At 44.2% G+C, this 27,963-nt stretch overlaps 9 protein-coding genes across 14 annotated transcripts; 5 read left to right on the forward strand and 4 right to left on the reverse strand.

Annotated features, from left to right (window-relative positions):
• The first annotated feature begins 13 nt into the window (after positions 1-13).
• LOC149618106 (CCA tRNA nucleotidyltransferase 1, mitochondrial) lies at positions 14-1,756 on the forward strand. Its single transcript, XM_089855681.1, has 4 exons — positions 14-473; positions 549-956; positions 1,018-1,238; positions 1,307-1,756. The coding sequence occupies exons 1-4, from the start codon at positions 131-133 to the stop codon at positions 1,727-1,729; spliced, it is 1,395 nt and encodes a 464-aa protein (XP_089711807.1). The 5' UTR covers positions 14-130; the 3' UTR covers positions 1,730-1,756.
• A 38-nt stretch (positions 1,757-1,794) lies between these two features.
• On the reverse strand, positions 1,795-2,318 carry LOC149618107 (molybdopterin synthase catalytic subunit-like). Its single transcript, XM_089855684.1, has one exon. The coding sequence runs from the start codon at positions 2,316-2,318 to the stop codon at positions 1,866-1,868; it is 453 nt and encodes a 150-aa protein (XP_089711810.1). The 3' UTR covers positions 1,795-1,865.
• A 22-nt stretch (positions 2,319-2,340) lies between these two features.
• Mocs2A (Molybdenum cofactor synthesis 2A) lies at positions 2,341-2,762 on the reverse strand. The gene has a single exon (XM_089855692.1). It carries the CDS (start codon positions 2,632-2,634, stop codon positions 2,341-2,343), a length of 294 nt encoding a protein of 97 aa, XP_089711818.1. The 5' UTR covers positions 2,635-2,762.
• A 115-nt stretch (positions 2,763-2,877) lies between these two features.
• defl (Integrator complex subunit 7) lies at positions 2,878-10,035 on the forward strand. 4 transcript variants are annotated; one of them, XM_089855675.1, is made up of 4 exons: positions 2,878-3,020; positions 6,675-8,485; positions 8,541-8,963; positions 9,031-10,035. In XM_089855675.1, the coding sequence occupies exons 2-4, from the start codon at positions 6,748-6,750 to the stop codon at positions 9,792-9,794; spliced, it is 2,925 nt and encodes a 974-aa protein (XP_089711801.1). In that variant the 5' UTR covers positions 2,878-3,020; positions 6,675-6,747; the 3' UTR covers positions 9,795-10,035. The 4 variants fall into 4 exon arrangements, with proteins under 4 accessions (XP_089711801.1, XP_089711798.1, XP_089711799.1 ...); XM_089855672.1 differs by having other exon boundaries at positions 2,881-3,020; positions 6,741-8,485; XM_089855673.1 differs by having other exon boundaries at positions 2,887-3,020; positions 6,575-8,485.
• Trxr1 (Thioredoxin reductase 1) lies at positions 2,883-15,429 on the forward strand. 3 transcript variants are annotated; one of them, XM_089855679.1, is made up of 9 exons: positions 2,883-3,020; positions 10,656-10,762; positions 10,999-11,059; positions 12,262-12,681; positions 12,740-12,998; positions 13,075-13,464; positions 13,526-13,883; positions 13,948-14,082; positions 14,684-15,429. In XM_089855679.1, the coding sequence occupies exons 2-9, from the start codon at positions 10,658-10,660 to the stop codon at positions 14,750-14,752; spliced, it is 1,797 nt and encodes a 598-aa protein (XP_089711805.1). In that variant the 5' UTR covers positions 2,883-3,020; positions 10,656-10,657; the 3' UTR covers positions 14,753-15,429. The 3 variants fall into 3 exon arrangements, with proteins under 3 accessions (XP_089711805.1, XP_089711804.1, XP_089711803.1); XM_089855678.1 differs by lacking the exon at positions 2,883-3,020 and adding an exon at positions 10,136-10,269; XM_089855677.1 differs by lacking the exon at positions 2,883-3,020 and adding an exon at positions 10,149-10,482.
• A 46-nt stretch (positions 15,430-15,475) lies between these two features.
• On the reverse strand, positions 15,476-17,691 carry LOC149618111 (traB domain-containing protein). The gene is made up of 7 exons (XM_089855682.1): positions 17,550-17,691; positions 17,134-17,406; positions 16,849-17,069; positions 16,650-16,790; positions 16,330-16,580; positions 15,995-16,264; positions 15,476-15,925 (listed from the first exon to the last, which is right to left on the reverse strand). The coding sequence occupies exons 1-7, from the start codon at positions 17,566-17,568 to the stop codon at positions 15,757-15,759; spliced, it is 1,344 nt and encodes a 447-aa protein (XP_089711808.1). The 5' UTR covers positions 17,569-17,691; the 3' UTR covers positions 15,476-15,756.
• A 37-nt stretch (positions 17,692-17,728) lies between these two features.
• Positions 17,729-23,113, forward strand: Raf (serine/threonine kinase raf oncogene). Its single transcript, XM_089855676.1, has 12 exons — positions 17,729-17,896; positions 18,607-18,708; positions 18,824-19,097; positions 19,183-19,384; positions 19,446-19,715; positions 19,785-20,049; positions 20,122-20,334; positions 20,399-20,819; positions 20,881-21,002; positions 21,090-21,221; positions 21,299-21,433; positions 21,968-23,113. Exons 1-12 carry the CDS (start codon positions 17,768-17,770, stop codon positions 22,151-22,153), a joined length of 2,451 nt encoding a protein of 816 aa, XP_089711802.1. The 5' UTR covers positions 17,729-17,767; the 3' UTR covers positions 22,154-23,113.
• Positions 23,114-23,451: 338 nt separating this feature from the next.
• LOC149618113 (PRA1 family protein 2-like) lies at positions 23,452-24,440 on the reverse strand. The gene is made up of 5 exons (XM_089855683.1): positions 24,253-24,440; positions 24,035-24,180; positions 23,870-23,941; positions 23,667-23,802; positions 23,452-23,601 (listed from the first exon to the last, which is right to left on the reverse strand). Exons 1-5 carry the CDS (start codon positions 24,438-24,440, stop codon positions 23,583-23,585), a joined length of 561 nt encoding a protein of 186 aa, XP_089711809.1. The 3' UTR covers positions 23,452-23,582.
• A 333-nt stretch (positions 24,441-24,773) lies between these two features.
• On the forward strand, positions 24,774-27,961 carry LOC149618114 (macrophage mannose receptor 1-like). Its single transcript, XM_089855680.1, has 12 exons — positions 24,774-25,430; positions 25,492-25,679; positions 25,748-25,931; positions 26,001-26,138; positions 26,204-26,326; positions 26,379-26,530; positions 26,591-26,690; positions 26,753-27,018; positions 27,078-27,249; positions 27,310-27,471; positions 27,550-27,657; positions 27,725-27,961. Exons 1-12 carry the CDS (start codon positions 25,379-25,381, stop codon positions 27,904-27,906), a joined length of 1,827 nt encoding a protein of 608 aa, XP_089711806.1. The 5' UTR covers positions 24,774-25,378; the 3' UTR covers positions 27,907-27,961.
• The last annotated feature ends 2 nt before the right edge of the window (positions 27,962-27,963 follow it).

Genomic DNA, 27,963 nt, shown 5'->3' on the forward strand with positions numbered 1-27,963 from the left:
TGGACCAGAGGAAGTGTGCTATTTCCCAGCCTGTCGAACAGTCTGCTCTGTCGTCTGCTTACGACACAGTTGTTAAGTGGCATCAACGTAGGTCGGACGTTCGACTCGTTCCTTCCGCGAACGCGGTGTCATGCCGTTAAAAGTACTATATAAATCAATTAAATCCATAAATTATATTTATTTCGTGAGTAAGAACTTCAATCGGTGTTTTAAAACAGTTCGGGTTAACACAAATTGGCAAAACGTACCTAGAATTAAGCCAAAAACTATGAAAATCGACCAGAACGTAAACTTCAAAGAACTTTTCACCCCGGAGTTAAAAATCTTAGAAAGTTTATTTAAAGAAAATAATTTCGAATTGCGAATCGCCGGGGGAGCCGTCAGAGATCTTCTTATAGATAAAAAACCGCAAGACATTGACTTGGCATCCACAGCCACACCTGAACAGATGAAAGAAATGTTTGAACGTGAAGGTCAGTAACTCTCTGTCCATTCTTGACCCAACCCCCCCTCCGATTTTAAGTAACGTATCTTGGGGGAAATTAAAGACATAAGAATGCTGAACATGAAGGGGGAGAAACACGGAACAATAACCGCTAGAATCAATGAGAAAACCAATTTTGAGATCACCACACTAAGGATTGACGTGGTGACGGACGGGCGACGTGCCGAAGTTCAATTCACAACTGACTGGCAACTCGACGCTAACAGACGCGATCTGACCGTCAATGCCATGTTCCTGGGGTTGGACGGTACCGTTTACGACTATTTCCACGGAATGGAAGACTTGGACCAGAGAAGGGTGGCTTTTGTAGGTGATCCTGTTCAGCGGATTCAAGAAGATTACCTCAGGATACTAAGATACTTCCGATTTTACGGGCGAATCGCCGTTGAAGCTGATAAACACGATGCCGAAATCTTAACGGCTATCAGAGAGAATGTTGGAGGACTTCAAAGTTAGCGAAGGCGTCGTACGTCAGTCTTTGTTTCCGAGTTCTTACACTAATCAATTTTCAGATATATCTGGTGAAAGATTATGGTCTGAAACCAGAAAAATCCTTCAGGGAAATTTCAATCTGGAGATATTTTTACGAATGATCGATTTGGGGATTACGTCATATTTGGGTTTCCCTAGCAAATTAGACGTGGACGAGTTTAGGACAGTTTGTCAAAGGGCTTGTCCATTAGGGGCTCAACCAATTACGTTGGCTGTTTCTCTCCTCAAAGACGAACTTGACGTAAGAAAGCCCGACTTTCCTTCGAATTACGTCACGGACTAAAACCTACTACCATAATTAATGAATAGGTTTTGAACATTCACAATCGCCTCCACTTATCAAATTACGAACGGGGCTTGGCCTTGTTTCTGGTCAACGAACGCGACAATGGCGTCGAGGAACCAGAGGAGACGCTGATTAGGCATTACCAAGAAATGATCTTCACTTTCTCCAATAAGGCCAAGTTAAGCGACCTGAAAGAGTACGTTTGCGAGCTGTTTAAGTACAGGGGTCAAGCCAGATTGTTGGAGGTTTTCGGCCAATGGGAGATACCTAAATTCCCCGTAAGCGGACACGTCATTATGGAGATGGGCGTGCCCAAAGGAAAACAGATAATGAGAATCCTAAATGAACTCAAAACCATTTGGATCAAATCCAACTTTCAGTTAACGCAAGAAGAACTCAAGGACATGATACCGTCTTTGTTAGAAAAATTAAAAGAAATAAAATAATATAAAATCATTGTGTCCAACATTCAATCTTTCGTGTCCTAAGCTTTCAATTCAGGGCGGCAAAATGAGAATAACTTTAATAAATTTTATTTCAGTTCAACAGAATTGTACAATTAAGAAAACAGTTCAACATAATTCATTGTTTTTGAAGCCAAAAGCATTCCGCGTTTTGTTTCCAAACGGCACCATCTTCGTAGATTTCTTTTTTCCAAATGGGTACTTTGCTTTTAAGTTCTTCTAAAGCGAACTTGACGACTTCTTGCGCCTCGCGTCGGTGTTCCGACGAGGCGCCAATGACGACGCTAGCTTGACAAACTGGAACTGGTCCTAAACGGTGTACCATAACCATTTTATCCAATGGCGGCCATTTCATTTTCGCTTCTCGACATATTTTGGTCATTTCTTTCAAGGCCATGGGTTCGTAGGCCTCGTACTCTAATAACTTGACTTCCTTCCCCTGAAAAGAACTTTTGGTTGTCCCCAAGAATACGGAATTCGCCCCCGATGTTGGACTTGAAATAAAGTCCAGAAGGGGTTCGATTTTTATTGGTTCAGGGGTCAGTTGTACTAAAGGTTCAAAGGATTCCATTTGGTTTGGCGTTTCCCTTTTTCTACCCTCCGCTAATGGGAGGGATGACGGCAATTTCGTCACCAGTTTTTAGGGTCACTTCAACGTCATCTACTTCTAAATATTCTTGATTGAGTGCCAGGAAGACGCAATTGGAAATGGCCCTTAGTGATTGGTATTGCGCAATGACAATGGTTTTAATTTGGTTTCCTGATAATTTGGCCTTAGGAAAAGTGATTTCAGTTTCGCGCAATCCCGTAATTTCGCTAGATTTAGCGAAAAATAATAATTTGCAAGTGATTAAATTAATTTCGCCCGTTTCTAAGTTGTCATCCATTCCATAACACGCTCTGTGACAAAAGCACGTGTTAAGGAAAGGTCAAACTACGAGTACGCTGGTTACGTTATCAATAACTTCGGGTTGTGAAAGAGGACACTTTTTAAGTCTCCATAAATATTACTCCATGGTAGCTGTTTTTTTATTCTGACGGTGTTCTAAATCGTCGTCTGCTCTCAAGTTGAAGTTTTCAAAATTGTTTGAGTGTGTCCGGCGGTTTGTAAATTACGCTTCCGTGTAAGATTTTGCCGTGAAGTTTATTAATGTTAAGTGAACTAAGTTTAAAAAGTGTAGTTGTCTATGAATACATCATCTTTTGTGTGAGTTTGTTACAAGTTTGAGTGGAATAGTGGTCAACAGTCGATTCTTGAAAATAAAGGACTAAAGTAAGTGCCACCTTAGCTTTCATTCACTGTGTTTGTTAAGGTCCTTAGCTTAAAAATAGCCAGGCCTCCTGGTGTAAACAGTATGAAATCCTGCATGTGTAAACTATCTATAGGCAGGGCCGAAAATAAGAAAAATTTCTAATAAGACATGTGTCCAATGTCTAGTGACCCCTCCTTTGCCAGCAAAATTTATATGACAATATTCACTGGAGTGACAATTAAGCAAAATGTTCACAAACATACCCCCCTCCATAGGAATAGCATTAGACCCAACTTTGGAGGTTCATAACTCTAGTTCTACTAGAGCTACAGGGATTGCCTTTGAGTATGTTATAGTCCAATTTGTCCCCCATCCAACCATACTATAAACTTAGGGCTACGACAAACAGGGGCCAAGTAATTAAGCAAAACGTAAACAAACAGCCCCCTCCATAGGAATAGCATTAGACCCAACTTTGGAGGCTTATAACTCAGGTTCTACTGGAGATACGGGGATGCCCTTTGAGTATGTTATAGTCCTATTTGTCCCCCATCCAACCATACTATAAACTTAGGGCTACGACAAACAGGGGCCAAGTAATTAAGCAAAACGTAAACAAACAGCCCCCTCCATAGGAATAGCATTAGACCCAACTTTGGTGGCTCATAACTCAGGTTCTAGTAGAGATACGGGGATGCCCTTTGAGTATGTTATAGTCCAATTTGTCCCCCATCCAACCATACTATAAACTTAGGGCTACGACAAACAGGGGCCAAGTAATTAAGCAAAACGTAAACAAACAGCTCCCTCCATAGGAATAGCATTAGACCCAACTTTGGTGGCTCATAACTCAGGTTCTACTGGAGATACGGTGATGCCCTTTGAGTATGTTATAGTCCTATTTGTCCCCCATCCAACCATACTAAAGTCTTAGGGCTGCGACAAACAGGGGCCAAGTAATTAAGCAAAACGTAAACAAACAGCCCCCTCCATAGGAATAGCATTAGACCCAACTTTGGTGGCTCATAACTCAGGTTCTAGTAGAGATACGGGGATGCCCTTTGAGTATGTTATAGTCCAATTTGTCCCCCATCCAACCATACTATAAACTTAGGGCTACGACAAACAGGGGCCAAGTAATTAAGCAAAACGTAAACAAACAGCTCCCTCCATAGGAATAGCATTAGACCCAACTTTGGTGGCTCATAACTCAGGTTCTACTGGAGATACGGTGATGCCCTTTGAGTATGTTATAGTCCTATTTGTCCCCCATCCAACCATACTAAAGTCTTAGGGCTGCGACAAACAGGGGCCAAGTAATTAAGCAAAACGTAAACAAACAGCCCCCTCCATAGGAATAGCATTAGACCCAACTTTGGTGGCTCATAACTCAGGTTCTAGTAGAGATACGGGGATGCCCTTTGATTATGTTATAGTCCAATTTGTCCCCCATCCAACCATACTATAAACTTAGGGCTACGACAAACAGGGGCCAAGTAATTAAGCAAAACGTAAACAAACAGCCCCCTCCATAGGAATAGCATTAGACCCAACTTTGGAGGCTCATAACTCAGGTTCTACTGGAGATACGGTGATGCCCTTGGAGTATGTTATAGTCCAATTTGCTCCCCATCCAACCATAATAAAAACTTAGGGCTACGACAAACAGGGGCCGAGTAATTAAGCGAAATGTTCAAAAACATGCCATAGGAATAGCATCACACCCAACTTTGGTGGCTCATAACTCAGGTTCTACTGGAGATACGGGGATGCCCTTTGAGTATGTTATAGTCCAATTTGTCTCCCATCCAACCATACTAAAAACGTAGGGCTACGACAAACAGGAGCCGAGTAATTAAGCAAAATGTGCGTCAACTTATGGTATCGTCTCACTTATTGTTATTATGTTACGTTTGATTTTTAACACTGAACTTTGTAGGCCCATAACTCTTGTTCTATTAGAGATACGGGGATCTCCTTTGAATATGTTATAGCCCTCTTTGCTGCCCATACAAGGATACTTTAAACTTGAGGCTACCTCAATATCTTCGTCAACTTATGTTAGCGTCTCACTTATTGGTATTAGGTTACTTATGATTTTTAACACCCAACTTTGGTGGCTCATAACTCAGGTTCTACTGGAGATACGGGGATGCCCTTTGAGTATGTTATAGTCCTATTTGTCCCCCATCCAACCATACTATAAACTTAGGGCTACGACAAACAGGGGCCAAGTAATTAAGCAAAACGTAAACAAACAGCCCCCTCCATAGGAATAGCATTAGACCCAACTTTGGTGGCTCATAACTCAGGTTCTACTGGAGATACGGTGATGCCCTTTGAGTATGTCATAGTCCTATTTGTCCCCCATCCAACCATACTAAAGTCTTAGGGCTGCGACAAACAGGGGCCAAGTAATTAAGCAAAACGTAAACAAACAGCCCCCTCCATAGGAATAGCATTAGACCCAACTTTGGTGGCTCATAACTCAGGTTCTAGTAGAGATACGGGGATGCCCTTTGAGTATGTTATAGTCCAATTTGTCCCCCATCCAACCATACTATAAACTTAGGGCTACGACAAACAGGGGCCAAGTAATTAAGCAAAACGTAAACAAACAGCCCCCTCCATAGGAATAGCATTAGACCCAACTTTGGAGGCTCATAACTCAGGTTCTACTGGAGATACGGTGATGCCCTTGGAGTATGTTATAGTCCAATTTGCTCCCCATCCAACCATAATAAAAACTTAGGGCTACGACAAACAGGGGCCGAGTAATTAAGCGAAATGTTCAAAAACATGCCATAGGAATAGCATCACACCCAACTTTGGTGGCTCATAACTCAGGTTCTACTGGAGATACGGGGATGCCCTTTGAGTATGTTATAGTCCAATTTGTCTCCCATCCAACCATACTAAAAACGTAGGGCTACGACAAACAGGAGCCGAGTAATTAAGCAAAATGTGCGTCAACTTATGGTATCGTCTCACTTATTGTTATTATGTTACGTTTGATTTTTAACACTGAACTTTGTAGGCCCATAACTCTTGTTCTATTAGAGATACGGGGATCTCCTTTGAATATGTTATAGCCCTCTTTGCTGCCCATACAAGGATACTTTAAACTTGAGGCTACCTCAATATCTTCGTCAACTTATGTTAGCGTCTCACTTATTGGTATTAGGTTACTTATGATTTTTAACACCCAACTTTGGTGGCTCATAACTCAGGTTCTACTGGAGATACGGGGATGCCCTTTGAGTATGTTATAGTCCTATTTGTCCCCCACGCAACCTTACTAAAGTCTTAGGGCTGCAACAAACAGGGGCCAAGTAATTAAGCAAAACGTAAACAAACAGCTCCCTCCATAGGAATAGCATTAGACCCAACTTTGGTGGCTCATAACTCAGGTTCTACTGGAGATACGGGGATGCCCTTTGAGTATGTTGTAGTCCAATTTGTCCCTCATCCAACCATAATAAAAACTTAGGGCTACGACAAACAGGGGCCGAGTAATTAAGCGAAATGTTCAAAAACATGCCATACTTCTACTTATTTCCGGCCCTGTCTATAGATTAGGTATAGTCAAGTCAGATTACGTTTTGTGAAGCGGGCCAATGGGGGATTGGTTTCGTGGCATTTTAGCTAGTTTATAGAGTGACTTTGTTGCAAAGATGCCTGGTCACTGGTTGAGTGACTGAAGATGTTTTAGACTGAAATAGCTTCCCTGTTTATAAAAGAGTAAAAATGGCATCAATTTCGGCTCGACTGGCCGTCATCGGTGAAAATGGTTTCTCGGAACCTGACCAAGACGCCAACTCGGCCTTGATGGAATTGGACAAAGGATTAAGGTCTTCGAAACTGGGCGAGCAATGCGAGGCCATCGTGCGTTTCTCGAAACTCTTTGAGAAATACCCCTTCCCCATCCTGATCAACTCGGCTTGCTTGAAACTGTCGGAAGTCTTTCGCATTGGCACAAATTTTTTGCGCGTTCTCGTCCTGCGCGTCATGCAACAAAACGAAAAGCACTTGGACAAAATCCTAAATATCGACGAATTCTTGCGTCGCATTTACTCGGTCATTTACAGCAACGACCCCGTGGCTCGCGCCTTGACGCTACGCACTTTGGGGAGCATCGCGGGCATCGCTTCGGAGCGCAAAAACATTCACCATAGCATTCAGAGTAGTTTAGATTCGCACGATCAAGTCGAGATCAAAGCCGCCATCTACGCGGCCGGGAAATTCGCGTCCAAGTCCAACGTCTTCGCCTCCAATATCTGCACGAAAATCGCCGCCATGATACAAGGCTTAGCCACGCCCGTCGGAATGAAGTTGAGGTTACTCTCGGTCTTTCAACAAATGCACCACGACGCCGAAACGACGACTTTAGTTCGCGAATTGTGCCTCAGTTTATTGTCCAATTACCCCTCCGGGAAATTCATCCACGTCACTTTGAAAGTTCTGACGCATTTGGCTAGCGCCTCCGTCACCAGCATCCCCGAACAGGTGGACCTCTTGTTGAAGTATTTGCGCGACGACCAACGTTTGGACATTCAATCGTTGGTTCTAAAGAACTTGAAGCATTTATCCGTTCACGGTCCCCATCTTTTCAACTCGGAGAACATTGAGGTCATTGTCACCTACGCTTTGAACGTCCCTTACCTCAATTTGCGCGTTCAGGCCGTCACTGTCCTGGCCAGTCTAGCCAACTCGGTGGCCGTTGATAAATTCGGACTGGCCGATGATTGTCCCGTTTTGCAATTATGTCAGGAATGCGCCTACCACGAGAATATCGTCTTGGCTTCCGCCAGCATCTCGTTACTGTCGCAGTTGGCCGTCCATTCTCTGCGAGAAAACGTCGAGTTGGAGTTGGATCCGATGGAGGAGGTTGTGACCGCCATCGAGACTTTGTTACTGTTGATTTGCTCGCGCCACGAACGTCGCCCAGACTACGAAGAAGGTTTGAGAACCGTCTTCAAAAGCGTCGTAACTCTGTGTAAAGTCAACTCGGATCTGTGTTCGCAATTCGTCGATTCGTTGGGTTCGCTTTTGGCCACTTATTCGGGACCCTATACGTCGTTACTGTGCGAGGTGTTGTGCGCCTTGGGCAACCGTAGCGCGGGCATTTTACTGTCGCTGCAACCCGATTTGCTGAGCATGATCAGTAAATTTTCCTTCGCGCAGATCGTCAGTGGGGAAAGTTGTTCCAAGGAAATTATTATGGCCTACACGCTGTACTTCCAGTCGAGCGTCAATCGCCCCGTTTCGCCCGACAATAAAAACTTCCTAACTACGTCGTTGGAAGAATTAGACATGTGGACAGTTTTCCGAGTGGCCAGGCAAGCGACCCGCTATGGTCACCACGCTTTTGCCACTCCGGTCTTCTTTCAATTGTCCAATCAAGTCAGTTCTGAGCATTTTCATTTCTGGTTGACCGGATTGTACGAAATCTGCAAAGCAGAATGTTGTTTCTCCGATTTCAAAGGTAAGTCGGCTGTCTAGGTTCAATTCTTCTCAGACTAAGGTGTCCGCACCGCTAGATTTGGAGAGCATTCTGGAACAGTCCATCGTTCATTACATCAAAGCGGTGGCTGCCTTCAAAGCGGCGACAAACCCGCAACACTCGCTGCAATTTCAACAGGAGTACACGCGATTACGCTGCGAAATGTTGCAATGTTTTCAACAATTACTGCATTCCTCATCGTGTCTGAATACGTCACCACCGCCGGCCATCGCTATTACGCTGGCCATGACTACTCGCGATGACCTTTTAAAATGCGGACGAGTCGTCACCCAATTACGAAAAACCGCCAAAGACTTTCGCTCCTTAGCGGAACAGTACGGCTCCTTGTACCAGTCGGTCTTCGACGCCCATCCTAAAACCCTGAGCCATATACAACTGTTGCAACAAAGTTGCTTGTTGGTGGTGCAAGCCGTCGAACAAGTTGCTCAGTATAATCAAGGCAAGTTCATCCCGCGTTCGTGGCGTGTTGTCTCGGTTTGATTAATCGCTGTCGTCATATCTTTCAGGCGTCACTTTGTCAACTGCGGTGGAAGATGACGAAATATTGGCGGTGGAACGAATGCAACACACGCTGGAAAATTACCGCATGATCGAAGCGTGCAAACAAGTTTCTAAATTGATCCGTGACTTCGAGGAAGGCGTCGAAGTCAAAGTGATCGGAAAAAACAAAACTGATCATTTGCGTTCCATCTGTCAAATCATTCTTCAAGTCCCTTTGTGTCTGCCCAGATATTTCTTCCAATGTCAACAAAGTACCACCATCAAGTTGGCCATCTCCCCGCAACCCAAGCTGTGTGGCGACCCCATCATGATCAACCACAGCGCCAACCTGGCCATCAAAGTGGAGGGCGTCGTCCAACACGGACATAGACCCGGATTATTCCGCAAGGTCTCCAAAGTACTTTTGTCCGTTTCCTCCAGCTTGCAGTTCAAATCCGGCGGCGCCTCCTCCGTTTCTTCCTCCGCCAATCAGATGGACGCCAAGCAGTCAGTGACGCAAGACAACGCCAATCTCATGACGCAAGTCGTCGATTTGCATAATGATTATTTCCAGTCGCAGTTTCTCTTGGCTTTCCCGACTGTCGGTTTGCACGTCGTCACCGTCGAGAGTTCAGTCATTGACGAACGCGATTCCCAATGGACGACTGGTCCTAAAATGACCTTGAATGTCAAGTCCCACGAGGAGATGACTGGAGGACAAAAAACGGGTGGGGGACAGGCACCCGCTTCCAACAGGGCTGGTGGAACAGTTTTCTCAAGCAGATTTTGAACTTTGATATCGTGAACTGCCTATGAAAATTGTTATTATTTTTGCCTCATTAAAATATGCGGAATTTTTCCCGATTTCCAGCCCTTATTTCTTAAAAGTTTCCCGCCAAATCGTTAAACATCAACGCCCAAACTTTATAAATTACTAATAAATGACGTTGCAGGAAAATTCGAGGTCGTTATAATCTTTATTACGTAATTATTCTTTTGTAAACTTATCAATAAAAAAATTTGCTTAGTCATTGCTAGTCTCCTCCCTTCAAGCTCATCTATAGTGATTTATCCGTACTTCGACTTCAATCAAGGTTAGTACTCCCTGGAGAGTCGTGTCGTTCGTGTCGTGTGCTCTAAAAAAAGCCAAGGCTTATTATCTTGTGTTTAGCCGGCGGCGTAACCCGTCCCGTTACGTAGTTGTAATTAAGGATTTCCACGGAAAGTTAGGGGAAATTTTTAACGGGAAAACCCTTTGTATAATGGTAAGCCCGTCCTAGTTATGCGGAATTTTATATCCGGATTTTATTACGCCCGAAATTTAGTCTCTTGCAAGTTGAAACAGTTCAATTTAGGCTTTAATAATAAAGAACTGTTGGTGGTGGTCGCGAAAAGCGCGGTTTCTTCAAGTAGGCCTATTTTCATTAGGCCATCAACAACCCCCGCATTTACGTTCTGTGGACACCGCAATTATTCTAGTACGCTTAATTATTTATTTATTTATTTATAATAATTAATTAAAATTAGTATCATCGCTACAAATCGGTTGGCAACGTGGTTAATTTTATTTGAATAAAAAGTCAATATTCGTGTTAGTACACTCTCGAGTTCGCAGTTAACGAAGGTGGTTCTCGTTAATTGTTAATTATAGGTATGGCGCCCATATCGGGTGAAGATTTTTCGGCAGCTATTCAGCGGTACATCGACTCGAATCCGGTAATGATCTTCAGCAAAACAACCTGTCCATATTGTACTCAGGTAAGCAATACCCCCCTCTTTTTGACCTTGAACATGTACTTAAGAACGTAGTCAACAAATAGGCCGGTCGGCGGGTCGGTACAAAGTGGAAGTTGAAGATATGCTAAATTTATCTAGTATTTTTTACATACAAAATCTTAATTTCCGGTTATGGTTATGGTTGAGGGCGACAAAGTATCTTGATAAGAGAAAAAAAACGTCGCGCGTCAATATTTGCTGTTTAATTTGTTTGACAGGTGAAGGCTTTGTTTGCGTCACTCAACCAACAATTTCTGGCACTCGAACTGAACACAGTTGGTGAGTTACCGACCGTTTTTTTTTTTTTTTAAAGGTTAAAGGTTACGGGGTGCAATAATGAACGTGAAAAGTTAGGCTTATGGATGGGTTCGCGACTGGCCACATGGCGACGCGTTTGTTGGGAAAATTGGGAATTTCGGAACTTATTGTAATGACATTTGTTCTGTTTTGACCCTTTGCTCATTAATAGAAATTAGCGTTATTAACGTCCTACTGTTCTCCCTGCCTTATTTTCCAAGATAAATTAGGGAACTTTAGATTAGTATTGTAGTGACACGCGTGTTAACTACCCATTGGACATAATGTAGTCAAAGCCAGCTAGGTGCCATTACTCCGTGTGTGAAAACGTATTTTGTTTAATATGCTTTGTTATTGCGGTCATCGGAAAGAGGGGGGAGGGGGGACAATGCCCTGTGGACAATTAGACGAAAAGGGTTGATGGCTGGTTGTCATGACGACGCTAGTTTGTTGACGCCCATTCTTACAAAGTGCATGCTTAGCTAAATGGGTCAAGTCATTAAGAATCGGAGTGTCAGTCCAGTCGGGTCGGGTTAGTGACTGTATTATCTTAACAACAATGAAATACTAATTTAATGTACTAAGATTAAAAATTAAATGCGCAAATTATTATATCCACCTTGTTGCTCTGTTGAAATTAAAGGTAATCGGGGGAATGGGGAATGTGAATGCTTTCCAATAGGGCTGGAAATAAGCACAGGACACTAGTGGACATTGTCCAATATAATTTTAAAATGTCCCATAATTTTTCTGAAAAAAAACTTAGCTGGTCACTAGACATTGGGACCAGTACATTCCAGTGGACGATGTCCTGTAAATTTTCCCGTCAAAGGGGGAGGGGAGGGGGAGATCACTGGACGCATGTCCTATAAGAAATTTTTTCTTATTTCCGGCCCTGCTTTCAAAATTTGAATTTTTTTTTTTTTCATTACGAAATGTAAAGTTTAATTTACGGAAAAGCAAATGTTTTGTGTTCCTGTTTAAATTATAAAAGATGTAACGCGAGATAAGATTAGCCATCTGTTTCCTGAACCCCGAGTTATGACAGTTTTGACGTTCATCTCTGTTTTGTTATCATTTATTTATTCATGATATGATATGAACCAAATCAGCTCTTAGATCGGAAAACGTAACGCGTATTTGGGTACGAAAGTTAAGATTGGGCTCATTTAACATTCATATAGAAAATGGTGATAAATTGCACGAGGCTTTAAAGGACAAAGTTGGTCGTACCTCGGTTCCTCAAGTCTTTGTCATGGGTAACCATGTCGGGGGATGCGACGATACAATGGCCGCCCACCAAGATGGCCGTCTCCTCCAACTACTCAAACCCCCCGAGGACGATGGTGCCACTTACGATTATGATCTGGTTGTCATTGGAGGTGGTTCCGGGGGATTGGCCGCCTCAAAGGAGGCCGCCAAATTAGGGAAGAAAGTGGCTGTGTTAGATTTTGTAAAGCCTTCCCCCAAAGGAACCACCTGGGGTCTAGGGGGTACTTGCGTCAACGTTGGTTGCATTCCTAAGAAACTGATGCACCAAGCCGCCATCTTAGGACACTTAATCGAGGATTCCAGCAAGTTTGGTTGGCAAGTTCCCGAAAATGGTAAGAGAAACGTTGCGAGTATCAATTCGGAAGATACCTGAACCATCGCGTCTTGCAGTTAGTCATAAATGGGAGGTGATGAGGGAAGGGATTCAGAACTACATTGGTTCCTTGAACTGGGGTTATCGAGTTGCCTTGAGGGAGAATTCCGTTCAGTATCTGAACAGCTACGCCTCGTTTGTCGACGCGCACCAGATCAAAGCCGTTGACAAGAAGGGCAAAGAGAAGTTGATTACGTCAAGGGATTTCATCTTGGCAACGGGGGAGAGACCCAGGTATCCTGATATACCCGGAGCCAAGGAATACGGAATAACTAGGTACAAATGGTCAACAACAACACTCGCGGACCTTAGAACGTCGAGGAATCAATTAATGCTTTGTTTCGCGTCGTAGCGATGACCTATTCTCTCTGCAAGATAGTCCAGGTAAGACTCTGGTCATCGGAGCTTCTTACGTAGCTTTGGAATGCGCGGGATTCCTCGCTGGAATCGGTTTGGACACGACCGTCATGGTCAGATCCATTTTTCTACGCGGGTTCGACCAGGACATGGCCGAAAGAATCGGGGATTACATGAAAACGCACGCTAACGTCAAAATTATCAGGCCTTGCGTCCCCGTCAAGGTTGAGCAGTTGGAACCACGCAGGTTAAAGGTGACCAGTCAAATGGTCGACTCGAACGAAACGATAGAAGAAGAATACGAAACCGTCGTCTTCGCCATTGGTCGCGATGCTTGTACAACTGGAATTGGCCTCGAGAACGTCGGCGTCAATGTTAACCCTAAGTAAGTTCCCAGGACGCTTGGTACGAGACTTGAGATGTTAAGTTATCGCGTTCTCGTTCAGGAACCGCAAAGTTCCAGCTATTAACGAACAGACGAATGTACCTAACATTTACGCGATCGGGGACATCTTGGAGGGTCGACCCGAACTGACTCCCGTGGCCATTGAAGCCGGGACGTTATTGGCCAGAAGATTGTACGCTGGCAGCGATGTCCAGTGTGATTACAACAACATTCCAACGACGGTCTTTACACCCTTGGAGTACGGCTGCATCGGGTTGGCGGAAGAGGCGGCCATTGAGAAGTACGGCCAGGACAACATCGAGGTATACCACAGTAACTTCACTCCCTTAGAATGGAGCGTCCCTAAAAGACCCGAGAATTTTTGCTACGCTAAGCTGATCTGCAACAGGGCTGAAGACGTAAGATGACACTTGTCTGGGAGGGATTCTTAATATTTAGCTCTTTGTTTGTTGCGGTACTTAGGAGAGAATCGTTGGATTCCATTATTTGGGTCCTAATGCGGGTGAAGTGACGCAGGGATTTGCCTTGGGCATGCGTCTAGGAGCCAAGAAGAGCGACTTTGACGCTATCATTGGAATTCATCCAACTTGCGCTGAGGTAAGATCGACGCTTCTCGTTTGATGTTAATACTTGCGCGTAGCAGTGCACCTTGGCCTCTGTCCCCACGATCGTCCCTAGCATCTCTGCCTCGCTCTCCCAGTACTTGCACACAGATTTCGAGCAGTGCGCATTGTCCACTCTGTCCCGATTGTCCCTAGCGTCTCTGCCTCGCTCTCCCAGAATTTGCACACAGATTTCGAGCAGTGCGCATTGTCCACTCTCCCCCTATTGTCCCTAGCGTCCCTGCCTCGCTCTCCCAGTATTTGCACACTGATTTCGAGCAGTGCGCATTGTCCACTCTCCCCCGATCGTCCCTAGCATCTCTGCCTCGCTCTCCCAGTATTTGCACACAGATTAAGAGCAGTGCGCATTGTCCACTCTCCCCCTATTGTCCCTAGCATCTCTGCCTCGCTCTCCCAGTACTTGCACACAGATTTCGAGCAGTGCGTATTGACCACTCTCCCCCTATTGTCCCTAGCGTCTCTGCCTCTCGCCCGATTGTCCCTCGATCCTCCGCTTTCTGTAGTTGCAATAATTGCTCATTTTGTGTTTACCCACCCTTAAAGATACTGAATGGGTTATTGATTGGTGTTTTCAGATCTTTACGACATTGAGGGTAACGAAGAGATCGGGCGAAAACATACTTCAAAAAGGTTGCTGAGGTTAAGTTTGTCGCTTCCCCCATTAATGAGCGGTCTGTCCTTTTACTTAGTCTTGGCTCCCCTAATAATTAATTAACATAATTGAAACAAAAACTTAAGAGAGAGAGGGAGAGAAGGGATACTTCGCGGGAGCCAAAGACCAAAGGATTGAGAGAGACTGACTCGGGAAGCGACGACGTTAATTAACTTCGTCACTCGTAGAGTGTTAATAGCAATTTTGCCCCTAAAATACTATGAAGTTTGACTTCTAAAACTATAACACTTAGTTGAAGTCGTAACTGATGTTGGCCTAATTAGGCTTAAGTTTTGGGGGATCGTCCTCGGCAATTGCTTCACAATACTCACGTGTTATTATAAAGATTTAGCGCAATTAGCGTAGCTTATTCCTGATCAGCGCCATCTACCCATAGCGGTGACTTTGAGAACTACTGTAAGCGGCAAGCCAATCAGATGTCGCTAAAATCTGGTGACGTCATTTTTGGTAAGACCCGAGAGTGCCAGTCAGTGACGTCACCAGATTTTAGCGACATCTGATTGGCTTGCCGCTTACAGTAGTTCTCAAAGTCGCCGCTATGGGTAGGTGGCGCTGATCAGGAATAAGGCTAATTGTTACCAATGTTTTACGAATGGCCCCTGATTAACTTATGATATTAAAAATAAAATTGATTGATTGATTAATTAATTAATTGTGTGTGTTGATTTAAAGTAATTGAGTCAGACACGTTGGGTTTAGGTAATTATTACGAATTTTATTCAATATTTCAGTAGACCAATTTTAGGTCATTTATAATTATAAATATAATAATTCTGGGAATTTATATTTTCTCAATACGCGTTAATTAACGAGATTCTTTTAATTAACGTTGTTTTAATTTAAATCCACCGCCAGATTGAAAGGTGCGTAAAAAAACCAGTACTCTTTTAAAAATATTTATCGTTATCCGTTGGTTTTGTATCTTTATTTGTTTGTTTGTTCCTAAAAAGTGACGTCATCGGGGGAAGGGTTGTTTTATTTGTTTAACAGGGCTAGGGTCCAAGCGTAAGCTCGTTTCGGCGATAGAGCCGAGTAGACGTTGGATGGAAGTAGCAGACGACACGCGCCCCATACAACCACACCCACCACGGCCGTGCGGATGGAACCACGGACGATTTTAGACGTTAACGAAGGCTTAGGAACTCTGTTGTAAGGTTAAAAAGAATGATGGAGAGATGAGGGACGGACTTGATGGAGAGGACGCGTTACTTACTTCAGGATTTCTTTAATATCCTCTTCGGTCACTTTCTCCCAGTTCTCAACAATACCAGGGACGTGTCCTATGCCGACAACACCGACGACGATGGAGGGAATGGGTCCCTGAGGACCTTGAACGGGTGTGGCCGCCAACTTCAAGGAATAGGCCAAATACAGATCGCGTTCCGCCACAAAGACACGACTCAAGGCCGGGAAATCGCCCGTCATCTCCGCTAATAATTCCTCCAGCAAATCACTCTTCTTAAAACGTTCCACTTCTTCTTTCCTGCAATGGAATGGTATGAATAATGGCGTGACGTTGGTCAAGAGGGATGACGCGACTTGACGTACGTGATGGGTTCCTTGGAGGTGAAGATGTACCAAGCCAGGGACAACTTCTGCCACCAACTGAGGGCGGCCAAGGCTCTCTGCAAAGTTACTTGGATGGGACGGTCGCCCAAGTGCAGCATGCAACCGGGGACCCGACGCGCTTCTAAGTAGGCGCGACGGAACTCTCCACCCGGCGCCATTCCCAGTTGTTTCGTCAAATGAGCGGACATGCTCAGCAGCAGCAGATACATAATACCTTGAACCATACCATTCTAACCCGGGAGGAACAGTCCCTAGGTTAATCGCGCGTCATATAAGCTTGGGTCGTCGTCCTCGATTACCTGTTTGATGGCCAATCGGACTTTTTCCAAGTTCATGTTTTTGGATTCCTCCAGTATCCGTTCCTCGTCCATGGCCAGGATATTAGCTCGACTTTGACACAGTTCAACCATGACGATATCGGGTTGGGTTTCCATGATTGTCTGCAAGGACAGCGCGGATAAGGCTTCCATTTTAGGATGGGGCGTCGTTATACGTTACTTTGGCAACGTCGTTTTGACTTTCGTGGCTGAAGTGTATCGTTCCGACAAGGTAGACTTGACAGCCGTCGCTCGTTTTCAGGATGGTGGTGGTGGCGGGAAGGTTGGTGGGAGGGAGGGTGTTGCGGTTCTTCCAGTGCAACAAGACGGCCTCGTTCATTAACTCGACGTTGTCTTCCAGATCAGATTCTTCCCCGCTCAAGACCTCGCTCCCCGTGCATTCTAAGTACCAATAGCGACCCCTTTTTTAACTCTTTACGTGTGGGCTTCGATAAGAGTTCATTACCATCAGACTCGAGGGAACTGGCGTCTGATTCATTGGCGCTATCTCTTCCGTCATCGTCGTTCTTGACTCTGGGAATATTTTGGGGCGCTTCATTGGCCACTGTGGCTTTAGCCTCTCCATTCGAAACGATGGACGCGTAAGTGGCGTTTTGGGCCCCTGTGTCTATGTTGGAAGCGCTATTGGCGTCTATTAAATTGGCCTGATCATCCGACTTGGAGACGGGCGTGGAGTTATTTCCATTGTCTACAGTCGGCCCCTGCACCGAATCAAATGCTGCCAAACAGTTAAGTTTAAATTTTATTTTAAATCTAATTAATTTAAATAGACACGCGTCATTGAGATTGACCAAAGAGGCTAGAGCTTTCCAGCTGAAACTTGATTGGTGACGTTTAACGTCTCGAATGAATTCCTATTACCTTTCCGATTATCCTCCATTAACCGCTATGACGTAAAAATTAATTTTAATTTAATTTCAATTAGGTAATCCTATAAAATCATGTCGTAAGCGGCGAGGCTTATTTCTTTTACACCTGTACCAAAAGTCAACAAGACAAGTTGGTGATCCAGTGGGCTATGCGGGGATGTGGTTTGGAGTAGTGTTGGTGGTGGTAGGGCTGGGGGGATTCGAGTAAAAATGGCGGAGTTAAAGTGTTTGAACGGCGTTACGCTGAACAGCCATTCCGATTCGGATTCTCCGACTCCTCCATCGCCAAATCCTTTTCGAGACTTTTCTCACGACGAAAATTTAACCCTGGGTGATGAGGTAATAAACTAATTAATACTAAATTAATCGCGATCAAATACCCGACCTCGAACATCGCTGTCATCGGAGTTAAGCCTTGGTCCCTGGCTGATTCCAATAACAAAATGCTCCCCTACCCTAATCAAGTTTTTGTCGTAATTTTCATAGTTAAGCCGATATTTTCTTATTATTATAATTGTTCAAGCTTTTGAAAAATCATGTAATTCTCGTTATTTAACAACAAATTAGGCTTAATTAAGGTTTAAATTACGCGTAGTTCATATTTACGCGAGATGGATGAAGTATGTTAAGTTCCATTGCGGACCAATGCGTCCGGTAATGTTTACTAGTAAATCCTGTTCTGGTAACTTAAATGTCTAAATTGGGTTTCGGCGACGTGTAGAAATTTTAATTTTGAAAGATTTAAAGGACTAGAAAGGTTCTAACTCTTTGAGAGCTCTAGGCTTATTGTTGAATGCTTGTAAAACAAACCTTACGTGTTACCGACTCCGAGATTTTCTCTGCCTAACCTACCTGAACTAGGTAGTTTTGGGAAAAGTCTGAAAGTTACTGTTCATCAATTCAGTTTGTTAGAGTTTTTACGTAGTTTCCATTAGGTTCATTACATTACTAAAGTTGTAATGTATTAATTGAAAGTGTAGTTGTACTAGTTAGTATTATTGGGTTTTTGCTTTGACGGAGCATTGAAGGCCATCGTTTGTTATGAATAGTTGGAGAATATTCGCAAAATGATTCGCTTGACAAAAGGAAATCTGGAAGCACTCAACTCCAAATTTGCCGATTATCAACATCCACCTTCCATGTATTTGACAGTAAGTTCAAACTTGATAGTATCCAATGGTGGGTGGGTAGGGTGTACGGCCTTAAGGTGTAGGGGTGTGCGGGCTAGTCATCTGGTACATTTGGATTGCTCGTGTATTCTCCCAGGAATACGAAGATTTAACGAATCGTTTAAACGAATTCCAAAATCGCGAGTCCAAAATCCTGGAGAAGCTTTCCAACCATGAAAGGGACTCTGATTTTGAGGGTAGTGAGTGTTACAACGACGAATCGAGTTATTCCTCCTCGTGGATGCAGCGTGGGGGAGTCGGTCGAGTTCCCCCGACGCCTCCGCCTTTGGCCCAACAAGGGGGTTATTACGCCCCATCCCAGCACTTGACGCCCAGCGACCAGAGTTCCAACTTTTACTCTAGTGGCTATGGTAAGAGCGTCATTCCCTTCTCAGTTCTTCACGCGCGTCAACCACGCGTCCCGTTGCGTCGTCTGAGAAGGCGCTTGTCTTTCAGGAACGTCTCCATCAACGGACAGCAGTCCAAGAACAGTTCCAAGGTCGCCTCTCAAGTCGGTGGTTCGAGCTTTCCTTCCAAACAAGCAGAGAACGACGGTTCAAGTGCGAGCGGGTCAGACAGTCAGAGAAGCTCTCTCCAAAGCCATGAAGCGCCGCAAACTGACCATCGACATGTGCCTCGTCTATAGGCTCAATCCAAAGTACGTCGCGACGGAGTTTTCCAGGTGACGCGTGATTCATCCTTCATTCGTTCACGCGCAGGTCGCTAGTTAACTGGGAGATGGACATCGGTTGTCTGGAAGGTCAAGAGATTTTAGTCGAGATGCGCGACCGCTTCCAGATCACCACCAGTATCTCGCACAACTTTGTCAGGAAGACTTTCTTCACGCTGGCCTTTTGCGAGTGTTGTCGACGACTCCTCTTTCACGGATTCCGCTGCCAAACGTGCGGCTATCGGTTCCACCAGAGGTGCGCCGCTGGCGTTCCTACTCTTTGCCAACCACTCAGGGTTGAGCAACAATATTACAGGCAGTAAGTCTTTGGTACCCTTTGAAGATGGCGTGGGTTCCGAGAGGGATATGACCACAATAACCTTTCCAGGTTATTGGCTTCTATGGAGCCTGACGTGACGTCAACGAACAGTTGCGGGGTAGTTCAGCACGGTGGCGGCGGTAGTAGTTCCTTCCCTTACCAGTCTTCGTACTGCTACCCGTCGGCGGGTGTGGTGGCCTCCTCTTCCTCGCCCGTCTCTTCCCCTAGAGTCAGCGTCCGCCAGCACCCTCCCCCACTCGGACAAAGGGAGAGGTCCACCTCCGCCCCTAATGTCTGCTTCAACCTAGTCAACCCCAATGAAATCTCTTTCGAGGTATGTCCCGCTACTACTTACCGCCAATCATTAAGAGAGGAGAGAGTTGAAAAATGGGTTCGTGTCCTTCAGGAAATGGCAGCCAAAGTGAAAGGGTCGAACCCGAGCGCTTCTATGGTGGTGGGGGGAGGTTTGTTGCCTCCCTTGAGTCAGGGGCCTTCCCCCTCCAATTACTCGCCCACTTCCAGCCCCACCAGGACGCAAAGCGCTCAGGGATCGCCTACCACCACGCACAAGAGTTGGCGACCCAGGGCGCGTTCCGCTGATGAAAGTACCAGGAAAATTGTAAGTGCGTCATCGCGGAATTGTTGCCCTAAACCGGCTAGAGTCCATTTTTGGTACCTCTTAGAAAACTCCGAAGGAATCGATTGAAAATTGGGAAATCAACGCCGACGAAATTCAAGTCGGTCCCAGAATCGGTTCAGGATCCTTCGGAACCGTTTTCAAAGGACATTGGCACGGTCCCATGGCCTTGAAGAGGTTAAACGTCATGAACCCGACGCCGGCTCAATTGCAAGCGTTTAAGAACGAAGTGGCGGTCTTGCGCAAGACGCGGCACGTTAACATCCTACTCTTCATGGGATACGTCACCAAACCCCAATTGACCATCGTCACCCAATGGTGCGAAGGATCGACGCTCTACAAACACATTCATATGTTGGAAAACAAGTTTGAAATGTTGAGACTGATCGACATCGCCAGACAAACGGCCCAAGGAATGGATTATCTCCATGCCAAGAACATCATTCACAGAGACCTCAAGTCCAAAAGTAAGTCCCGCTTGTTGCCTTGAAAAGGACAACAAATCCTAACTGTTCTTGGCCTTGCAAGACATTTTCCTTCACGAGGATTTAACCACCGTCAAAATTGGCGATTTTGGTCTGGCAACCGTCAAAACGAGATGGAGTGGATCGCAGCATTTTAACCAACCAACTGGATCCGTTTTCTGGATGGTCAGTCGCCTCTCCCCCCCCCCCTCTCCCTCCGTAACTGACCAATAAGGTCAGTTGCCAATTGAATATGGGTAACTTTGTTTTCAGGCGCCCGAAGTGATCAGGATGAAGGATCCGAATCCTTATTCTTTCCAATCGGACGTTTACGCATTTGGTGTTGTCCTCTACGAACTGGTGACTGGTCAGCTACCTTACACTCACATTAATAGCATAGATCAGGTAAGAATCGTCCTTTGAATTACCCACCGACATGGCCGACTTAATGGTGACGTCGCGACCCCCGTTTTGATTTGAAGATCCTGTTTATGGTTGGCAATGAAAGACTGAAACCGGAATTGGCCAACGCGCGCTCAGATACGCCCAAAGCCCTCTTGCGTCTTGTTGAAGATTGCATTAAGTTCAATAGGGAAGAAAGACCTCTCTTCAGACAGGTATTGTACTTATTGGAAGGTGGTGCTTCCTCCTTAACAGCTTTTTCAAGTAGTACACGTTAGTTTTGTTCCCAAGCTTGCGCCTTTGCGCCGTAATTTGATCTTGCGCATTGCGTATTTTTCTCAGTACTTTGGTTTTCCTTAAGCCTTGTTGTAGTTGTTTCCCTCGCTTGCAATTGCGTTTATGGCGACATCTATAATTTAATTCATTGCGTATTTTTCTCAGTACTTTGGTTTTCCTTAAGCCTTTGTTGTAGTTGTTTCCCTCGCTTGCAATTGCGTTTATGGCGACATCTATAATTTAATTCATTGCGTATTTTTCTCAGTACTTTGGTTTTCCTTAAGCCTTTGTTGTAGTTGTTTCCCTAGCTTGCAATTGCGTTTATGGCGACATCTATAATTTAATTCATTGCATATTTTTCTCAGTACTTTGGTTTTCCTTAAGCCTTGTTGTAGTTGAGTTCCCTAGCTTGCAATTGCGTTTATGGCGGCAATTATAATTTAATTCAATTGTCTATTGGGCGTCGCGTTCAGATCTTGGCGTCACTCGAGGGTCTGGCTCGTTCTTTACCGAAAATAACTCGCAGTACTTCGGAGCCGACTCTGAATCGAACGCATCTACAATCCGAGGATTTCACTTACATTTGCGCTTCGCCCAAAACTCCCATCAACAGCCAGTTCGGAGCCTTCCCCTTTTTCACCGCCTCCAATAATATTTAAAATTAACTTTAATTTAATTAAGTTAATCGACCCGAGACTTTATAGACGCGAGAGTGAAGAACAGTGTTTCAATTTGAATTAACGCTAATGGTGAATGATTAAGTCACGTGATGACGCCATTATCCCAGTGAGTGCGCGGAACCAATGTGGGGGGCGACGCTTTCTTCATTTTATTTTATCCCTTCAATTACTCTTAGCGTTATTCGTCATTCTGCTAGGCCAAGGCTTAGCTAAAAACTTCAATCTTTCACTCTTTCTAAGCCTTTGCAGCCAGCAACGTGGCGCATTTTCCGAAGTTTTTGGTTCAGTTTTAATTAAACGTCACGGTTCTTCTTCGACGTTAATTACTATTATAAGTAATTATAAATAAGTTAATTAACTGTAATATATTTGTTAATTTGTCGGACTCGGGATGAGACCACAGTTTTTTAGCCTTGGTGATCGAATGAACGGTGATAAAAAGTGTCTCTAAATGGTGAAGGGACTCGAAAGTTTTCTTTTGATTTCCTCAAAGTTGCGTAGAGGTTTCGTTGTTTTTTTAGTTTGAAATTGAAATTTGTTTAGACAATAAGCGCGAAAAAATGACTCTCTTCTCTCCGTCATTATTCCAAAATGGAGAACAGTACGTCTCCTTCTAAATCAAGGACAGTCCTCCGCCTCCCGCGTCTTCTAAAAGCCGCGGCAGACGCGCGTCATGGTGGCTGACGACATTGGTTACCAAAGGACGCGAAGTGACGACACGCGCGTAAATTCATCGGAATGTAATCCGATTGGTTAGTGTTTCCCCCCTCCTTAGATAAAGGGGGCGGGACGTTGTCGCGTTCCTCGAATGTTTCACGTTGAGAGACAATGATTGATTGATTGTTGAAAGCGTAATTAACGCGTGTATTTATAATTAATCAATTGCTTTGTTCCATTTAGAATTAGAAAGAAACAAAATAAATTCAATTCCTTCGTAAATATTTTGAATTCTCCTTCTTCATTCCATCCAGCGACCAGGAAGAAGTACGCTGACCATTCAATTGGTTAAGTATAAATGTTTGTGTCGTCCAATGGGCGGGGCTATGTGTTTCATAAAGATAATATGGGGTAAAAGACGGCCGGCCAACCAGCCATTAAAAGTCGTACCAATACTTTTGGACTCCATAGAAATCGCGCAAAAGTAAAAATGACGTAATTTTTTTTAAAAAATATTGCTAATTGCGTGTTTTTATTAATTAATTAATTAAATTTATGGTACAATATTCGTAACTAGATTATTATAATTAAATTAGTTTAAAAATGGTTACAACAAATATTAGATTATTAATTTACTTTAATATTAAATACATTATGGCAAATGAAGCTGAGAAAGCGCGGTAGTTGTTGCTGCCAAGCCAATCTTAATTGGTTTTCCGGAGTAATTTGGTGTCCTTAGGCTTACGCGCGTCTATGAGAATAGCATGGAGCTGAAAAGGATCCTTTCTCAATTAGGGAGTCGCGTTTGTTTGATTGGTCAGTTAAGTTCATTTACCCTCCAGCCTCCTGATCACAGCCAATGGCTTCTAGTAATAAACCCATTGGTGTCCTTTTGATACCAATGGTCTCGATTTTGCTGTTCAATTTATTCTTCATGTTGCGTAATCGCATTGAAGCGTGCGTCAAGACCACTAAACCATTTTGAAAGACGTTAATTGTAATGGCTATTTTAACGTTAACGCGCGTTTTAAGTACTACCGAGAATGGGGAGGCCAATTCCAAATAGGAATACTATGACGGAACCAAAGATGTAGACAATGAAATAACCCCCTGAAATTGCCAAAGGGATGTTGGGTAATGTATTGGTAGGCTGTTATTGAGGTGATACGCTGGTTTACAAGTGATGGAAATGGATATACGTACCCGAGAAGATGGCGAGAAGGCTTAGGATGGGATGGTCTCTCTTGAATCTGGTAGCCGAACGTTTAGCGTTTGTGACGTAGTAGAACAGGGCAAAGGCCACGCTGATGCCCAACATGCCGCATAACATCTTTAATGGGTGAATGAATCTGAAATTTTAAAAGTACTCCTATAGTTTTCAAGGACCCATGTTGTCAGTGGTATTTTAGTTCGTTACCCACCCAACAATAATAAATACGAGGCATGAAGTGACAAAATAGTTGGTCTGATAGTAGAGTAGGTTATTTTGAACCCTTTTAGCCCATTTCTCGAGATCTTTAAAGTTGGGCACTTGAAATCGGGCCGATTCCAGGAGGAAGTCATCCAGGGTCCTCAAAGGGGCAGCTTCCACCTCGCCACTAATCTTCATCTTAGAGCTCAGCACGCGACAATAGGTAGGACCACTCCCGAAATTTATGGGTACGCTACGCCAGCACCACCCCCGCTTATAATGCACCGAGTTATAATGATGTCGGGGAACAGTCCTTGTCAGTGTTGACAACGGCCATCAGAGGGTGGGTGCATTCCCTACTTGCTAAGCCTATTTTTTGACAAGGTCGTCTGCTACAACTAAAAGACGACGTGGAGTATTTACACATCCATAAGATTAGCTATGACTTGGACAGCTTTTCACAGAACAGAACCATTGACGATATGGTACTTTGACATTAAACCAGTTGTCATAAGGTTATTTTAAGTCCGGGGTTCGTGATACTTGGGGGAATTACTTTATAGAACCTATACTTTTCGGTGGTGACCTTACTTTTAATATCTGTCCTCTAGAACCAAAGTTATATTTGAATATGTGAGAAGGCATATTTTGACAGAAAAGCTATTTGTTGCTAAGGCGCTTAGCTATAAGACATTTATGACTGTGTTTATTTCGTAAACGTCATAAATGTGTCATAATAGTAGCATTGTCATCACGATTGCTAAGATCTTGTTAGTACTAAGATAATGAAGGTTGAAAATAAAGTGTTACATCGATGAACCTATATTTTTCTCTTGGGAAAATTCTATTACTTCACATATGCCACCTTTGAAATAATTCCACGACACGCTTACAATTATCACCCTAAGATGACAGCAAAGTCAAAGGGGGGACAACGTAGACGCCATCCGGGATGACATTGCACTCTGAAGTTAATATGATAATCGTATCATAATTAAGGTGGCAATAAAACGATTATCTTTGTGTGAAATACGAAAGCTGTTTGTTAATTGCCTAATTGCTATATCTATAAATCTACACATCTGGCAAACCGAAAATTCCTTTTCATTTCGATATTTGAACGCGAAACAAGAACCATGTCTTTATACTTTACATTGGCATTATTGACCTGTTTCGCCCTGGCCAGGGGTACGTTCCTATTATCAAGCCAGTACTTTCGTGGGAGATAGGCTTAATTTTAATTTAACAGGCGCGTCAGAGGAGGCGTGTGGCGGAAAATACAGTTCATGGACGCACTACAAGGGATACTGCTACCTCTTTCCATACTCCTCCATAGGTACGCATTCCTGGTTCGAAGCGCGCGATCACTGCAACCAATTGGGGGCTCATCTGCTGAGCGTTCATTCCGCCGAGGAGAATGATTTCATTAACACCATCGTAAGTACTTGACCATTATTCGGCGGAAGGACTTGGCGATGAGAACAAGAGACGCGCGGCCATTTCAGTTGGGGAACGTCTTTGGCGGTTATTTCAACGACCTTTGGATAGGTTTGAACGCCGTTGATGACGCCAGTCACTTGCAATGGACTGACGCTTCAGAGGTCAATTTTATGAACCTAAGAGACGACCCACGTGACGTCGTCGACAGCCCAAAGAAATGCTTGGGGATAAATAGGATTAATAAGCCCAGTAAGAAAAACTAAGGCGACATTTTTTAATCGCAAATGGTGCAACTGCAATGACGCGATGATATTGCAGTTAAGTGGCAAGGATATTACTGCAACAACAAGTTGTCTTACGTTTGCAAACGACAAGATGGCGTTAAACCCTCTACAATTACTCCACCACCCACGACAATTACACCCGGAAACTGTCCAAGTGGTTGGCGAAAAATAGGTCCGTTTTTGTTGACCCCTCTGGTCTCTGTGTCATTAGAGGAAGGTTCCATAAATACTTTTCAGGTAGTAATTGCGTGCGAGTATTTGGGGCAAACCCGGCCGACAGAGGTAATTGGACTGAATCTCTAAAGTCGTGTCGCGGCGAGGGAGGAACCTTAGTTACCGTTAACAACGAACGCGAACAAGGTAATTAACGCAATTAGCCTTCATTACGAGTGAATTTAACGTTATAATTTAGTCGAATTGACGTCACTGTTGATCGATACTGACGTAAACGTTTGGATCGGAGCTAATAGACAACCATACGTCGATTATCGTTGGGCCGAAGATCGGGCCCGTTTCAATTACACCAACTGGGGTCCCAAACAACCCGTCAGTCAACACTTCTTCGTAAGTAACTAAGGGATTGGAAAGTCGTGACGTCAGCACTGATTTCATTTTGATTCGAAGGACACTTGCGTCTTCATGCAAGTCAGCAAAGTCCTTCCGGGAAAATGGGTAACGAGTCGATGCAAGGAATCCTTGGGATACGTTTGCCAAATTAGACCTAGTAAGTTTTAGTAGGTCATTTGACGTCATAGGCTTCGATAAGACGGCCAAGCGTGATTACAGGTGAGCAAATAGCTGGCACGACGCCATTGCCCGTAGACTGCCCGACTTCCAGTTCCGGTTACCGGAAGTACGGCGAGTCTTGCTTCAAATTGCACGCTTCCGAGTTAGCCACTTGGGACAAAGCCGAGGATATTTGCAAATCGGAAGGCGGACACTTGGCCTCCGTTAACAACGGATTGGAAGAAAACTTTTTGACGTCGCTTCTGATTCATGACGAGCAACAAGTAGAAGCCAACACACTGTGGTTGGGACTGAGAGATACCAAGGTCAGTACCCTAACCCACCCTTATCTCCCTAATCATATAAATTAATGATTAATCGCTAGGAGGGTGTCTTCGTCTGGTCCAACAAATGGCCCGTCTACTTCACCAACTGGGCTTCGGGTCAACCGCAAAATTCAGACCAATCACGATGCGTCTTCATGGAAAAATATTCAAAAGAATGGAACGTCACTTCTTGCCAGGATGAAAGGGCTTTCATCTGTAAAGTAACTGCTGGTAAGCTGGACTTTATTAAACCTTTTCCGACAGTCACTAGATCATAAGACGCGTACGTAGAAACTGCTCCGGTCATTCCTGTCAAACCCGATCGCGTCTGTCCATCACACGTCAAGAATTGGACCAATTTGGGGACGGACTACTGTTATTTCATCGAGAATGGCGAGGACGGCTACAACAGGAAAACTTGGGGCGAAGCCCTCGCCTTTTGCATGCACTATGGTAAGTAAGACACCCGTATTTCCCCCTCCCCCCATTCTGATCCACAGAGGTTCGCATAATCGCGTAATTGAATCGTAGACGCGTCGTTGGTCAGTTTTCACCAACAACACGATATCGATATCTTGACCCCCTCCATTCAACTGAGTGGAGAATCCGTTTGGACTGGACTCATCAAGAAGTATCACGGTATACGAATAACCTATCTGACCTTGTAAAGGTCGTCCTGGATGGACTAACTTCATTTATTTTCAAGGTGGGTTTGAGTGGCAAGACGGTTCCGATATGGACTTTAAAAACTGGGACGATGGCGAGCCCAGTATCTTCAACAACCCCAAGTGTGGTTTATTAAATACTTTCCTCAAGTACAAGGCCGAGGATTGTAACCGGAAGTTTGGTTTCGTTTGCAAAATCGCCACCGTCAAAAATACCCTTTAAAACCCGATCCCAGTAGATTAATAAAAAAAACATCAGTAGACGATGACGTCATTAATT

The sequence above is a fragment of the Phalangium opilio genome, unplaced genomic scaffold (genome assembly GCF_054372755.1).
Source record: "Phalangium opilio isolate 3A_F unplaced genomic scaffold, DU_Popi_V2 ptg000209l_1, whole genome shotgun sequence".
Lineage (NCBI taxonomy): Eukaryota > Metazoa > Arthropoda > Arachnida > Opiliones > Phalangiidae > Phalangium > Phalangium opilio.

Excerpts from the sequence above, each read along its gene's own strand:
- LOC149618111 (XM_089855682.1), bottom strand. Across the intron at positions 16,581-16,649 it reads TCCGATTGGCCATCAAACAG|AATGGTATGGTTCAAGGTAT; the intron begins GTAATCGAGGAC and ends CTCCCGGGTTAG. Across the intron at positions 16,265-16,329 it reads ACCTCCAAGGAACCCATCAC|GAAAGAAGAAGTGGAACGTT; the intron begins GTACGTCAAGTC and ends ATTCCATTGCAG.
- Raf (XM_089855676.1), top strand. The coding sequence starts at position 17,768 with ATGGCGGAGTTAAAGTGTTTGAACGGCGTTACGCTGAACAGCCATTCC. Across the intron at positions 18,709-18,823 it reads CACCTTCCATGTATTTGACA|GAATACGAAGATTTAACGAA; the intron begins GTAAGTTCAAAC and ends GTATTCTCCCAG. Across the intron at positions 19,098-19,182 it reads CTTTTACTCTAGTGGCTATG|GAACGTCTCCATCAACGGAC; the intron begins GTAAGAGCGTCA and ends CTTGTCTTTCAG.
- LOC149618107 (XM_089855684.1), bottom strand. The coding sequence starts at position 2,318 with ATGGAATCCTTTGAACCTTTAGTACAACTGACCCCTGAACCAATAAAA.
- LOC149618114 (XM_089855680.1), top strand. The coding sequence starts at position 25,379 with ATGTCTTTATACTTTACATTGGCATTATTGACCTGTTTCGCCCTGGCC. Across the intron at positions 26,327-26,378 it reads TAACAACGAACGCGAACAAG|TCGAATTGACGTCACTGTTG; the intron begins GTAATTAACGCA and ends GTTATAATTTAG. Across the intron at positions 27,472-27,549 it reads CGCCTTTTGCATGCACTATG|ACGCGTCGTTGGTCAGTTTT; the intron begins GTAAGTAAGACA and ends ATTGAATCGTAG.
- defl (XM_089855675.1), top strand. The coding sequence starts at position 6,748 with ATGGCATCAATTTCGGCTCGACTGGCCGTCATCGGTGAAAATGGTTTC. Across the intron at positions 8,486-8,540 it reads TTGTTTCTCCGATTTCAAAG|ATTTGGAGAGCATTCTGGAA; the intron begins GTAAGTCGGCTG and ends CCGCACCGCTAG. Across the intron at positions 8,964-9,030 it reads AGTTGCTCAGTATAATCAAG|GCGTCACTTTGTCAACTGCG; the intron begins GCAAGTTCATCC and ends CATATCTTTCAG.
- LOC149618113 (XM_089855683.1), bottom strand. The coding sequence starts at position 24,440 with ATGAAGATTAGTGGCGAGGTGGAAGCTGCCCCTTTGAGGACCCTGGAT. Across the intron at positions 23,942-24,034 it reads CCTTCTCGCCATCTTCTCGG|GGGGTTATTTCATTGTCTAC; the intron begins GTACGTATATCC and ends TGGCAATTTCAG. Across the intron at positions 23,803-23,869 it reads AATTGGCCTCCCCATTCTCG|TGGTCTTGACGCACGCTTCA; the intron begins GTAGTACTTAAA and ends AAAATGGTTTAG.
- Mocs2A (XM_089855692.1), bottom strand. The coding sequence starts at position 2,634 with ATGGATGACAACTTAGAAACGGGCGAAATTAATTTAATCACTTGCAAA.
- LOC149618106 (XM_089855681.1), top strand. The coding sequence starts at position 131 with ATGCCGTTAAAAGTACTATATAAATCAATTAAATCCATAAATTATATT. Across the intron at positions 474-548 it reads AGAAATGTTTGAACGTGAAG|ACATAAGAATGCTGAACATG; the intron begins GTCAGTAACTCT and ends GGGAAATTAAAG. Across the intron at positions 957-1,017 it reads GAATGTTGGAGGACTTCAAA|ATATATCTGGTGAAAGATTA; the intron begins GTTAGCGAAGGC and ends ATCAATTTTCAG.